General features: G+C 44.1%; 1 protein-coding gene across 9 annotated transcripts in view; it reads left to right on the top strand.

Moving 5' to 3' along the window:
* TNIK (TRAF2 and NCK interacting kinase) overlaps nt 1-14,957 on the top strand; it is a 475,440-nt gene that overhangs the window by 97,643 nt on the left and 362,840 nt on the right. For 2 of the 9 annotated variants that reach the window (XM_048214770.2, XM_044384113.3), the window contains exon 1: nt 426-5,203. The exons of 6 other annotated variants lie outside the window; for them this stretch is intronic. In XM_048214770.2, coding sequence (XP_048070727.1) covers nt 5,147-5,203 — 57 coding nt within the window. In that variant the 5' untranslated portion in view covers nt 426-5,146. Of the gene's footprint in view, nt 1-425; nt 5,204-14,957 lie in introns of those variants that run through there. One more of the 9 variants, XM_048214769.2, reaches the window with a different exon arrangement.

Below are 14,957 nucleotides of genomic sequence, written 5' to 3'. Positions count from 1 at the left end.
AGGACACAGTTCAACTTCAGGATAGTCAGAAGGGTGGAAGGGGAATGGAATGAGAAGGTACCAAGGAGGCTCCAACAATGGTATCTAATTTATTAAAAAAAAAAAAAAGATCAAATCCTGGTTTGGGATTTGATCCTGAGCAGGGAGCCCATAACGAGACTTGATCCCAGGACCCCAGGATCATGACCTGAGCTGAAGGTACATGCTCAGCTGACTGAGCCACCCAGGTGCCCCTATACATTCATTTTAAAAATTTCAATAGATATATTAATTATTCATCTAACTGGTTTGTTTTCATAATAACTTGGTTGTTTTATGAATGTAAGATCCTATATTATTTTTTTGAGGATAAAATATAATGTTTTTATAACATATATATATATATTTATAACATATATGTATAGATATGTTATAAAACTTCTTTTTGGTCTATGAACAATAACTTTGGGTGCTCAATCTATTGATTGCAGTTGGTTCCCCTCTTTCATAGTAATAGCTTTTTAGGAACAATTGGTGGGTTGTCTGAAAGTCTCATTTGCCTATCTGTGGTGCTCACTCTAAAAGATTTTATTTATTTATTTGTTTATTTGTTTATTGGAGAGAGAGCATGAGTAGGGGGAGGGGCAGAAGGAGAGGGAGAGAGAAACCCAAGCGGACTCCCCACTGAGTGGGGAGCACAACTCAAGGCTGGATCCCATGACCCTGAGATCATGACCTGAGCGGAAACCAAGGGTGAGATGCTTAACCGCCCGAGGCACCCAGGAACCCTTGCGGTGCTGATTCTAATTCTGGGTGTTTGCTCTGTGGACTGCAGCGGGAAGGGGAGCAGCACAGACTGTCCTGCAGGGCAGGGGAGGCAGGTACTTCACCTGCTGTGTGTGTCTGTGCATGTGCGCGTGCGTGTGTGTGTGTAGTCTCCTTTCTCCTGGCCACTGGTCAGCAGCCCCTGGTGATGATACCCTGTCTCCTTGACCCAAGCCCCTGTACTTACAGAGAGCATCTGTCTGTGTTGGGGTGGACATGTCCACCTGCTGATTCTCATTATCGTGCTTGATTTTTGTCATATCATTTGTCGCCACCTAACATAATCTTAGTTATGGATCATTTATTTACAATTTGATTATTTGCCTCTGTGAAAGCAAATCTCCAGGACCTAGCATTGTGCCTTGCACAGAGTAAATGATTTCTGTATTTATGGAATGAATGGATTAATGCCATTCTTGAGTTGCTTACCATAATGAAATTGCCTGTTCCTTGTAACTGTTGCCTCTGAACTTGAAGCCTCTCCAGCTCTCACCCTGGTCGTACCCTGTACAGTTTTGGTTTACAGATCCACTGGCAATCAAATCCTACCTTGCTTTATGTAATCCAGGAAGTCCTCTGAATTGCTGGACCACCGATGCTCCCTTTTTTGTCTTCCAGAACTCTAATGAATTTTTAAAAAAATATTTCCTGTTATATCTAGGGATTTGTGGTGATAGGAGATGTACAGAGTGTGCTTTTAGAAGCTGGAGAAGCTGTGTTACTGATTTCCACAGTGTTTATTTTAGTTGGAGCATGGATATGACATTAAATGACATCGAATCTAACAGAGGGAATCTAACCCCCTTTGGGATTCCCTCTTTTTTAGAAACATTTTTAAAATATAAAAATATTTCAAATATACAGAAAGATACAGAGAACAATAGAATAAGTACTAATTAGTAATCATCCAGATTTCAGAATTCCAAATATTTAGCAATATTTGCTTAAGGTCTTTTTTTTTTTTAAATAAATTAGATACCATTGTTGGAGCCTCCTTGGTACCTTCTCACTCCATTCCCCTTCCACCCTTCTGACTATCCTGAAGTTGAACTGTGTCCTTCCTGCCTGTGTCCATGCTTTTTATACATGTTTATAAACATATCTATGTTTTATAAACATATACATTATATGTTTATAGACAGAAACCGCATTTTGTACTGTCTTACAGGATTTCAAATTGCACATAAATGATAGACATTCTTTTAATCCTTCAGATTACACCAAGAGAAAAATCTAGCTCTGGTCAAATTTTGAATGCCTTTTCTGGCATTTGCCTATTTCTCTTTTAACAAAGGAATAGCAGGCCTCAGGCTAGAAGCCTGGAGCAGGCAGCCATAGCTAGAATTAAATAATATTGCTTTATTTCCCATTATATTTATTTTGATGGCTTCCTTCTATTTTTTTAGCAAGTGTTGCTACCTTTCCATTTACAGTAGTGATTTATTTATTTATTTACTTGAGAGAGAGGGTGCATCCGTTCCAGTGGATGGGGAGGAGGGGAATGGACAGGAGAGAGAGAGAGAGGGAGTGAGAATCTTAAGCAGGCTCCACACCCAGTGCTGATCCGAAAGTGGGGCTCATCTCATTACTCTGAGATCATGACCTGAGCCAAAATCAAGAGTCAGATGCCCAAACGACTGCGCCACCCAGGCACCCCTGTTTCCTTTCAAATCAAATAAGAAAAAAAGCAAAGTGTCGATTTAAAGAAAAATATTAAGTAGATAATAGTATGGGAGGTTCAGAGACATGACAAAAAATTAGAGGAGTTTGTATTGAAATGGCTGAAATTTGATACACACTTGACCAAAAGGATAATGTTCACGTTCCTTAATGAGACATGAGAAGCTGAACTTTGCTTTCCTTCTCAGTCCAGTCACCACTATTACCTCCCTCCAGCACAAACAGCTTGAAGTTTGCTCCTTCCCTTCCTAGCTGAAGGTGCCTTGGCTATTGTAATCTCTCCTTTTATGGTATTTCCTGCATCCATCACTGCCCCCCCCCACCCACCCAACGCCGCCTCCACTTGACTCTGCTCATCCAGTCAGCCTCTACAAAGCCCTCCCCCAATTAGTACCCATCACTGTATTTAACATATAGCCTTCCAATTCTAAATCCGACGGTAGAATTTAGTGCCAGTATCACAGCATCATCATGGCCTGAACAGCTTATTAAGGTGGGAAGAAAGGATGTTTCAGATAAAATCTGGGGTATAAAAGATTGTCCGTGAAAAAAATGTTTATCTCATTTTTCATATGTTTGGAGTTTTAAAATAGTTACGTTCATAGATCTAAATACCTGATCTTAATGATTTCTTTCAACACTGAGACTATACATTACTTTGTCATCTAGATTAAGGGTAAAAAAAGGACAGGGAAGGGAAAAATAAGGACCGTGATGAGAAATGACAGGTTTTTTTATGTCATTTCTACATTACTTGGTGGTTTACTGCACCTTAGTTAGGCTGGATGATTTCATTAGAAAATGAGAGATCAAATCGAGCGTTCTCAATATAACACATTTTAACGTTTGGCGTTTTAAGAGCAAAAGCTCCTAAACAACTGTGTGGTCAATGGGATGTTGGAACATTTTCCAGTTTCATGTTCCCCTGTGCATATAAATAAGGACAGTAATATTAACAACAACAACAACAACAACAAAAATACAGCGCGTAGCGAATGCTGTTTAAAAGTCTTCAGTGTCTGCAGTCATGATGAGCTAACTGCATTGACTTCCGTTCATTCATTCAAAAGTCTTATTCTGAAACTGACATTCACACCACAGGATTCAAAAGCTCTCACTGCACTTGGCCAGATGTAAATTCTCATATTAACAGAGGTGCAGATAATGCTTTCAAAACTACTGCTGTATTTGGGGGAAAGTTCAATTTTAACGTTTCTTCCTATGTATTTCGCGTGGTCAAAGCCAGAGGGGAAGGGCTGTGCGGGGGGCTGGGGGAAGTGACTTCATACTTTTGATTACGGAATGTCATGTTTACGACTGTAAACGTTCAACCTTTAAATGAGAAAGCGGGTGGAGTGAGATCGCTCTCACGCCGTGCATTTTGTTATGTTACATTTTACCCACCAGCCAAACTTTCTCCATCAGTATGAGTAGGTCAGCGGCGGAAATGCTGCCTGGAAGGAAAACGCAGGGTCCGGAGGCGGTGTGTGCTGCCTTACCCGGTGTTGCCTTCGGAATTACCTGAAGCATTCAAGCTCTTGCACCCAGAGAAAAAGCTTCTCGTTTCAATTCGGGCGTTTCCGTGGGGAATTGCGGTAGGGGCAGGTCCTGGGTGTGGCGATGCCAACAGGGAACTCAGATCTCCGTCTTCCCGCTTCTGGCAAACCTTCCCAGCCCCTGACCGGCGAGTGACCGGCACTCGAGACCCGCCTTCCGGGATTCCGGGGGTCGCTGCCGGACAGACCCCGCCGCCGAAGCAAATCGCTGGAGCGCAGGGTGCGAGTGCGCTTCTCCCCCATTCGTTCCGCGCCTGGAGGCGGATCCCCTTCCCTGCACACAAGTCCTTATATGCACCGGTTGCACCAGCCCGTGTTACTCCAGCCCCACAAATAATTAATGGGGGAGGGAGGCCGTCACTCTTTTTTTTCTCCCCTCTGGATTTGTTCAGCGCTAGAGCAGTGAACCCTGCCGAAAACCGCCCTGATGCGATTGAGAGCCATTGTGCTGCAGTGCACGAATTGGACACACACAAATAAAGCTCCTTTGCCCCTACGATAAGCACGGCAGGGTTCAGGAACAGCTTTTCACATCCAGCCAGATTAGCCTGCAAAAGCCGGGGCGGAAAGGGTGTACGCCCCTCCCCCATCCAGGCTGGTGCAGAGGGACCGGGTCAGGAAGCTCGGCCTCTCCCCAGTCGGAGACCACGCCTCCTCCGCCTCCCCCCCCTTCTTTACTCCTCCCAGGAAGCGGTGATAGACAGTTCTGTGTGGTTCTCCACCCCCACCCCCCCAGCAGAGTGGAGGAGTTGATGTGTCTCATTATAACAGCCAATGCAGCCGCCATCCACGCACAAGCAAAGAAGCATGTCCCATTTAAATACACCCACGCAGCCCCAGCGCCCTTAGCTGAGCAGGGCGCGCAGCCCACACGCACCGCGGCTCCGGGCTTGGAGATCCGCGCAGGTTGGGCTCCCGGACCCCGCGGACCGAAGAGCGGAGGTTCGGGATCGGGTGCTGTGGGGCCGGGGTGGGCGGGGGAGGCTGGGCCCGGGGCCTCTGGCGCGACACCCGCATGAGGACGCGAGTAAAATAGACCGAGGTGGAATTTCCAAGAGAGAAGCTTCAGGGTGGTTTTGGACCATTTCTCCCGCGAAGAAGTAGACATGGCGAGCGACTCCCCGGCTCGCAGCCTGGATGAAATCGATCTCTCGGCTCTGAGGGTGAGCAGAATATGTTTTCTGATTTCTTTCCAGGGGTTTTGGGTCGGGGTGAATGGGCTCAGTGCGTGAACGGGGGGCCGGAACTGGTGGGTAGAGGCGAATCGCGACGCGGAGGGAACCTGGCTTCTGGTTTTGCTTCGGGGTCTGCTGAGGTTGCTCTGGGCTAAGCCTCCACGCAAGGGCTGTGCGGTATGTGTCCTCCTTCGGTTGTGGCCAGGACTCCCCCGAGAACCAGGGGAGCTTGTGCCAGTTTCATCTTAGACCAGTGTAAGAGCCTTAAAAATGAAATGCAATGCTCGTGTGTGTGTGTATGTGGTGTGCACACACGCCCCGGACGGTCATCTTGTGCCAAGGCGCGAGACCCCACCGTCCCTCTTTGTAAAAAGAATAACAGCAGCGTGAATAAAGGCACTGGCCACTCACTTTTTTCCAGCTACCTGCAAGATGACATGGTGAGCCTGACTGTCCCCACGAAGCCGAACGTGCCGCTGCAAGGGGGCAGCTGTTGCAGTGCTGGTCTTGTAGATGGCAACTGCCTCCTCTACCCCCTTTCCACCTTCCGCGCCGCGACTCGCTCTCGGCGCTCCCTCAGTGCCAGTCGCCACTCACCTTTATTTATGGTTTAACTTAGCCCTGCCTGGGCTTTCTGACTTGGTGCCTCTGACGTTTCAGTTTTATGGCTGAACTTAAGCAGGTGAAAGGATGTGTTCTCTGCTTTTCCCCAGTCAGACCGGAACTCCCGTGTGTGTGTGTGCGTGTTCACTCTGTGTCTGTGGCCAGTCCTTTGTAGAGAGCATCTACTTCCCTCCAGCCCCCCTGGTCTGCGTTTACCTTCACGTGAATTGCCTCGGACGCCTTTTCATTGTATTGACTAAGACATCCCCGCTATAGAATCCATTTTGCTGTTGTTTTGAGATCTGAATCCCAGGAATCCCAGTGTAGCCTCGACGACTCCCCACCCCCACCCCCGACTCCCAACACACTTTCGGGGAAGGGGGCAGAGCTTTCTTGCCATTTTAATTAGATGCTGCCTGCCGAAAAGGGGGTGAGGGGTGGGGGTGGCGGCAGCAGCGGGGGTCTGAGAAGGATTGGATGCCAACTTAAGGATGGCTTCTTCCTCTCCTGAACCAAGAATAAAAAAAATAAAATAAAAAAAAAGGCAACCACATATCTACTTGAAGCATGGAGGGTCGGTGAGACCGAATTGATGGTGGCTCTCAACACAGACACGCAGGATGGGTGAAGCTGGGAAGTTCACACGCCCTCCTGAGGCATACATTGTTAGACCGATGCCAAATCTTGGGATTATAGACCTGAATCTTCATTACTTCGCCTGACATTGCCTCATTCTCCACCGTTATTTTAAAGCTACCTTTACCGTCAAAGTGGTACTTTTTCTTTAGTCTCATTAATCCTCTCTCCTTACATAGCCTCCTCTTTTTAACTTCCCCTCCTCTTCTTAATCCTTCCAAGAGGTGAGGTTTCTGCAAGGCAGCCCCGGGGTTGAGAAAGAACACAGATGCCATTTGAAATGGCTTTTTTGATAGTTGGGCAGCAAAAGCTCATTCATGTGATATTACAGTAAGCTGTCTATTTCCCTGGCGCAGAAATGCCACATTCAGAACCCGCTGCCCCCTGGGCAGCTGGGGGTGGGGGCTGGTAGCAGGGTGGGTGCTTTGGCTAAGTCTGTGGTTTCCTGCCTTACAGACTCTGTGTGTTCATTTGCCCTACTTTCAGCGCTGGGAGTTGCTGCCAGCGGGTTAATCAGGTGGATGGATGGCCCAGACTACAGGGTAGAGGAAAGTGGCAAAACCCCGGGAGGGGGTGGGGTGGGGGGTAGGGGGAAAGAGTCTGAACAATGGGCAAGGCTTGTGGTTTTCCTGAGCTAGAATCTCGACGTTGCTCCTCTAATGGAAAGCGCTCAGATGCGATTTTTAAGTTGGGCTTGGTCGGAGGTGTCCCTTGTGGGCTTTTTTCCTGGGGAAGGTTTTCTGAGATAGGGAGCACAGAGCCTGCAGGCTTGTGAGCAACCACGAGGGCTCACCGGCCTGCCTGGAGTGTGATTCACACACGGGAGGCCTGTGCTCCAGAGATCTGTATTTTGAAAAGATATCTTTGCAGGCTTCACTGAAATCGCTCTTTGTGGCCTGGGTTTGGTGCTTTGCCTCTGTATTTCTGCCTGCAGGAGGTGTGGAAAGAGGGAGGGCTGAGGCCAGCTCTAGAGATGGGAACTGCTGGCTGAAAGACTTAAATGCAGATGTGGAGACAAATGCATCCCGGCTGCTGGGGGGTACGACCAGTCTTGTAGGGGATGAGGTGTGCAGGCCGGCTGTTGAGTCCACAGGCCACCTAGGTGATCTCCACAAACCAGAGGGCAGATAATGTCTCTCTGCCTTCCCAAATTAGGAGAGGTGGGTTTATCTAGATCAGAGGTCTCATTTGTTCCTAACCCCTCAGGAAAGCCCGCCTGCTGAGAACCTCGTGACCCCTGAAATGCAGCCAAGGTCAGTGGCATCTAGGAGAATTTGCTGCAGCCTTAACCAGTCCCTTGCTGTCTCTGTGGCTCTTTAATGTACACAATCAATGCTCTTTTTGTAAACCCTGAGCTCAAGGCATTAAAAGCGGATCCTGTCTGGAGAGGCCTTTATCCTTCTCACTTTGGGGGCTTATTGTTCTCAGCCAGTGATCCCAGACTGGACCCAGTCTAAATTTTCCCCAAATAGCAACAATGCATAATTTAGACCAGAGCAACCAGTGACAGTACTGATCATTTAAATTATGCAAGATTTGGATGGTTTTAGAAAGTAAGATAAAACAGGATCTTCTTTGGTTAGAAAAGAGATGATCTGAGTCCCTTTTTATTAGTCCTGATTTTTAGAGCTCTGGAGATAAACTAAGTGTTGGGGGAGGGGGATGATTTCATAGATTTAGAGCTGGAAGGGAATTGGAGAACACTTAGCTACTCCTTTCCTTTAATACTAAACTGAAGCCCAGAGAGGTATAGTCATTGTCCAAGGTCACACAGCCCTGTCTCCTCTGGGGTGGGAGCGAGGGAGGTGAAAAGGGTGGTTTGGGAAGAAAATCTAGGTTTCCTGACTTCTCATTCAGTGCTCTTTTCTCTAAGTCACACTGTCTGTGGCTGAATCAGAAATCAATAATACATTTTCTGCCTGAGCACAAAAAAATGGCAGAGAGAAATTATTTCACCAGAGTCATGGAATTGTATTTATCGAGAATAGAGAAACTGCTTCATGCGTGTAAGCTCGTCATATGTAAAACCATGGAGCATTAAGGTGGAATTCATCTCGTTCAACCCCCCCTCAATTTTTCCTCTGTTGGCAAATGACTGTCTGAATCATCTAGGACAGATGGTTGTCCTGCATAGTACCCTCTCTCAGTAACCCATCTCCATCTGAGTTTGTCCCATGGGGTCAGTCTAGACACGCGCACTATTCAGATGTCTCTGCATGTGAGGTTTATAGAGTTCTATGTATGTTTTGCATAATCTATGTGGATACTCGTATATAGTGTTATGGTTATAAACTATCCATGTGGGCGTATGAAATGTGTGTATACATACATAGGCTACAGAAAACAATCTACTCATTCAAACTCAAGGCTTGAGTCATTCTCTCTTCAAGACATCACAGTATTAAAAGAAATGAAATTTGCCACCCGGATGCTTTATTACATATGAGGTGAGATCAGCCCAGAAAGCTTTTTGGAGATTAGCATATATCTGAGCCTGAGCACCTTGGCTGTCCTTAGTTTGGCCCACAGAGGAAGGTGTTCAAGGCCAAGATTGGCTGCTGCTGACTTCATACACTATGTTTCTGCCAGGACTCGCACTCAGTTTTCTATTTGAACGGAATGAGATGACCTCTGCTTTCTTTTCCCCTACCCCTCATTGCCTTCGAGGCCCAGCTATTTCTTTGTCTCTTAAGACCTAGATTTAAGAACTGATCTCCTCTGGAAGACTTGCACACATCTTTCCTGCCGCACTTTTCGTCCTTGTTATAAATGGTGTGGGGATTATTTTCTGCTTCCTTAATAAACCGTAGGCTCCATGAGGCTGGAGGTTAGGTCCTGCCCGTCTTTGAGTCTGTGATTGCAGTTAGCTCTGCGTTAGTGAGTAAGTGAATGGAGTGGACTGAGCACTGGGTTCTGTGTGCGTGTTTTGGTAGTTCTGTGACTCTGGGTAAGTCATGTAACCATAATGCATTTAAAAATGGGAATGATCTCAACTGCTTGCCTTCCTCATGTGCTGACTTCACCAATCAGTGTTTATGGCAATGCTGTGAAAACTGTAGAGCACTGCACACATACACTATTCCATGATTAAATAGGATTTTATGGAAATTTTGATTCTACCATTTGATCCCAGTGATTTCACCTAATTGAAAATGATCCAGAGAAAAACATAACAGAAAGTCCTGCATCTTTCTAATAGTACCTTTTCCTTTTTATGTGTCAACATGACCTTGTATGTTTCTCTGCCAACCCTCGGTTGACCTTTGCCCCAGTGTCAGCATTCATTACTTTTTTTTTTTTTTAAAGATTTTATTTTTAAGTAATCTCTACACCCAACATGGGTCTTAAAATCACAACCCCGAGATCTAGAGCCAGGCGCCCCTAGTGTATTTCTAAACCAGTATCAGGTATCAGCATTATTCATTAAAACTTTCTTCTTTTTTTCTTCTCTCTCTCTCTCTTTTAAACTTTCCCCCCTCATGGATTAACCATTATTTAAATAAAACCACATTTATTATGCCTATGCCTTTTCAAAGTTTGTGGACTGGGGAGGAGAGTGGGCACCTGAAATGATACAATACTAGTCCCATATTTAAAACCTCTGGCCAGAGATCTCAGGGGGGTTAAAGAAATCTTAAAACATTATTAATTTCTTGCCCTAGTGCACTTAATTTAATTTGGTCTTAGGTGAGAATTTAGTAGATTTGCAAGAATTGGTAAGATGAGAGTGTCTTAAAACGATAATAGCAGAGCAGCTTTTAAATTAGATATATTTGTTGTTTTTTAGAGACATTAAACAGGTGTCTTTGCCATGACATTGCCTCGTAATAAAACAGTGTGTAGTGGTACTTATCAGTCAGAATATCAGAGAAAGATACATAATCATTTTCAATATCCATTATTAACTGGAGTAATCTTAGTACAAAAAGCGAATATAAGTTTGCATAATTGTCAACTCAGGAGGTCATAGAATATTTTGTTGATGAAAGAATACCCAGCATTTTTCCTTCACGAAAATATCACACTGCCTGCCGCCTTACCTGTAAGGCTCTTTGAAATCTTGTAATTTTGAATCTTCTTTCTGTGTTTCTGTGTGTCTGCACCGGTACACGTCATCCATGCCCTTCTCGTTCTATGCCATTCCTTCCTTCAGGGGTATGGTTCTAACATCCACCCGGCTTTGAGCTACTGTGACTGGATCATGGCTGCCATGCCCAGCTGAGCACCCCCAGCCTCTGAGTCTGTGTTTCTGAGAGAATTTGGGATAACTTGTGTCTGAAACACACTTTTATGTCAAATTGGTTCTTCCATTTTTGTGGGGGAAGTAGCTGTCTGAGAACAGGGCCTGAACTAGCAGTGTGCTGAGAATTCCAAGAAAATCTGGGTGATATTTTTTGAATGAAATGTTATTCTGCTCATATAAATATAAGGTTCCTAGAGGAGAGAGAGGGAGGACTTAAATAGAAAACGTTGGATGAATTCCGCTTGTAATTTCTTTCATTCTGGTTGGAAGCTTATTTCCCTCTAGAGAAAGATGATTCGCTCTCTGCTTTTTACACGCCCAGGCTGTTCTCCAGTTGTCTCTAGGGGTGCCTGGAAATTCTCAAAACACATTTTATTTCACCCCAATCTTACACGGCCTTCCTTACTGTCTCTTGCATGAGGCCTTCCGCTCCATGCCTCCCTCCAAGCAGTGCAGTGACAAGACTTGCCTCCTGTCTCTGCCACCAGCCTTCTCCCGACTAGTCTCCCTGCACTCGTCCCTGCAGCCGCATTGCTCTTCAGGCAGCATGTTTTTGCTCTCCGGATTTCTTATTCACGGCCTTCCCTGACTCCTCCTCACCCTCTACAGACCAAAGACAGAACTCCTCAGCCCAGCAGCGAGGCCGCTGTAATTCAGCCGGGCCTCCCGCCACGTGCTGCAGTGCTGACGCCCCGTCCTTCACTCCTGCCACAGAGAACAGCTTCCTTTTCCCCGTGGTTGCTCTTTAGGGGGTGCCCTACCTCATACTCCTTTTCTGTACCGACTAGCCTAACCGAAGCATTCACATGCCACCCTTTCCACAGAATTGTCCCTCATTTCTCTCAGGTGGTAGTTATCCATCCCATTTGTACACCCTTTCAGAACTGACCTCACACTCAGACTTTCTATCCTGGGGGACGCCTGGGTGACTCAGTCGGTTAAGGGTCTGCCTTTGGCTCAGGTCATGATCCGGGAGTTCCAGGATCGAGCCCCGCCTCGGGCTCCCTGCTCAGAGGAGAGTCTGCTTCTCCCTCTGTGCCTCACCCCACTCGAGCTCTTTCCCTCTCAAATAAATAAATAAAAATCTTTTTTAAAAAAGAACTTTCTATCCTGGATCATATTCACTACTAGACAGTAAACTTCATGAAGGCAGCGCCTATATTTGATTTTCTTAGTGCTCGCCACCAGCCACCAGGATGACCTTTGGGGATGCGGGACTCCTTTTGGTATATGGTTTAGTACGTTTTTTCTATGCATAGCTAACTAGATAGCCTTTTTCCCCCCTAAAGATTTATTTATTTGTTTGAGAGAGAGAGCATGTGTGGGGCGGGGGGTGGGGAGAGAGGGAGAGGGAGAGAGAACCCCAAAGCAGACTCTGTGCTGAGTGTGGAGCCAAGGCGGGGCTCAATCTCACAACCCTTAGATGACAACTTAAGCTCAGACAAGAGTTGGACACCCAACAGACTGCACCACCCAGGTGCCCCGCTAACTAGATAGATGTAAAAATTAAGATCATATTTTATATATTATCTGCAACCTTTTTTTTTCGAAAATGTGTTTTCAGTTGTTTGCCGCTTTTGTTTGCTTATTTATTTATTTATAAAGTAAACTCTGCACCCAATGTGGGGCTCAAACTCATGACCTCAAGATCAAAAGTCCCCTACTCTACTGAGTCAGCCAGGTGCCCTACAACCTGTTTTTTAAACTTAATAGTCACCCTTTTTGCATGCTGTTTATCTTTTTCTATAACATAATTTAAAAAAATTCTTTGTCATGGGGAATTTTAAACTTATTTAACAGCAGAAGGAATATTGGAATGCTTATACATTGCTGGTGGGAATGTCAAGTGGTATGGCCACTTTGTAAAACAGCTTGGCAGTTCCTCAAAATGTTAAATAATAAGAGTTACATGTGACCCAGCAGTTCCAGTCCTAGGTATGTACCCAAGAGAACTGAAAACATATACAAATGTTCGTAGCATTACCAGTCATCCTAGCCAAAAAGTGGAAATAACCCAAATGCCCACCAACTGATGAGTGAATAAATGGAATGTGGTGTATCCATCCAGTGGAATATCATTCATCAATAAAGTGCTGATACACGTGATGATATGGACGAGCAATATGGTAGGAGAGAGAAGCCACACACAGAAGGCTGCATGTTATAGGACTCCATTTATATGAAACGCCCCAAATAGGCAAATCTTTAGAGAAGAAAAGGGGATTAGTGGTTTTCTAGAGCTTGAGGGGCGGTGGAAAATCACTGCTAATGTCTTAAAATTAGGCAGTGGTGATGGTTGCTCAGCTCTGTGAACATACTGAAAATCACTTGTTCACTTCAAAAGGGTGAATTTTATGAAGTGTGAATTTAATCTGAATAAAACTGATATGTAAAATAGAATAGTAGAATGAGCCCCCAGCTTAACAACGATCCATTCATGCCCAGTTGTGTTTTACCTACACCTCCCTCTGCTTCCTCCCCCATATTACTTTCAAGCATCATATCATTTCTTTTGTAAATATTCCAGTATGCATCTCTAAAAAGATAAACACTCTTAAAAATACATAACCACAATACTATTATCAGGCTTCAAAATTAGTATATAATTTAAAATTTCTTCAAGTATTCAGTCAGGGTTCAAATTTCTAATCATATGTTTTTAATGACTGCTTAGCATTTTATTGTGGGGATGAATCATACTATATGTAACCAGTTCGTATTGATGAAGCTTTGGTGTTGTTACACAAGCCTTGTAACTAGTGTGTCAGTAAACGTACAGCCTTTGTATACGTCGCTGTGTCCTTAGAATAACTTCTTAGAAGTGCAGTTTATGATGAAAGTGTGTAAATGACCTCTAAAGCTCTTGATACTGTCAGATTTCCTCTAAATTTCCTGTGAGGTAAGTGTATATCATTTATAGGTGAACATACAAGGCTTAGAAAAATCAGTTAATTTACTAAAAGTCATAGAGCTATGAAATGGCTGCACTTACAACTGACCTGCCCCAAAGCCACTGCCAATAGTGACTCACATGGCCATTATTTGCCCCGTAGACCTTGTCAGGACGTCAGAATTATCTGATATAGTATCTCCCTAAAGTTCACAGATTTCCCAGAAGGTTTTCTTTTGGGCACAAGCTCTCTTTGATGAACTTATGGTGTTCGAGTGTTATTTCCTTATGGTTTTGTTTTTTAAATAACCGTGGTCAGTTTAGGATATGTTAATTGTTCTTTTTCTTGCCTTAAAAATGTAAAAACATAAAATATGAACTGTTCGGGGATTAGCAGTGACTTCTTTGTACACTGGGTGTAAGGCAAGTTTACCTTCACTCTGTCATTCTCTTTGGAAAATCACCTGACAGGTGTGTTTGGAAGACATGTGGAATTGGGCTCAAAGGTTTCCATTTTTTAAGAATTGGAGCCCACTGAATTTGTGATTATTGCAGAAGCTAGCAAGATGAGCCAGAAGATATGTTATAGCAGAGGCCATGTTCAAGCCTTTATCTGTCAGATAATGATTAAAGTCAAAATCTTGAGTTGTACCTTTTTTGAAATGATTATAGATATTTTAAGATTACAGTGGAGAAAATGGAAGATGCAGCTGGCAGCCAGAAGGGTAAAGGGCCTTGCATTCTGGACCACAGTCTGTTTTCCACCAGGCTTATAAGTAAGAAACTATTAAAACTGACATACCTTTGGCGTTGTCTGTTTTGTGGAGGCCAACTGCCTTGCTTTATTAGTTTTTATACCCAAACCCTCCATTTAAAATGCCTATAAATTATTTATGCCTAGGGTAGAAATCCAGAACTTCACATGGACATTGTTTCATCATTTCTACTTCTAGGGTTTGTTTGTTTGTTTTTTTTTTTTGGTTTTGTTTTTTAAATTTTTTTTAGCTGCCTGTAATCAAATTATAGCAGTGTGGTGGGTGGAATAGGTTGTAAGCAGTAATTGCAAACTGTATTTAAATAATAATAATAATAATAATATTTAACATTTATAGAGCACTTAATATCTTCAAAGTACTTGCAAACATTATCTAATTAAATACTCTCTCTGATTATAATCTGTATATAAATGCACTTAAATTCAGAACAGGGTCATGAGAAATATATAAATTTGAAAGTTAGTGCTAGCTATTCTTTAAAAACCTATGCAATGATTAAAGTTACAGCTTGGGATTCTGTTAGATTGGTTTTGTGTATCCTTTTGTTAAACCTGGTGACAGGTTTAGATTAAATCTGTTCCTTATTAATGCCTC

Source organism: Ursus arctos, unplaced genomic scaffold (genome assembly GCF_023065955.2).
Source record: "Ursus arctos isolate Adak ecotype North America unplaced genomic scaffold, UrsArc2.0 scaffold_4, whole genome shotgun sequence".
NCBI classification, from domain to species: Eukaryota; Metazoa; Chordata; class Mammalia; order Carnivora; family Ursidae; genus Ursus; species Ursus arctos.
The sequence above is the reverse complement of the archived record's forward strand: the minus strand, read 5'-3'. Positions and strand labels throughout refer to the sequence as shown.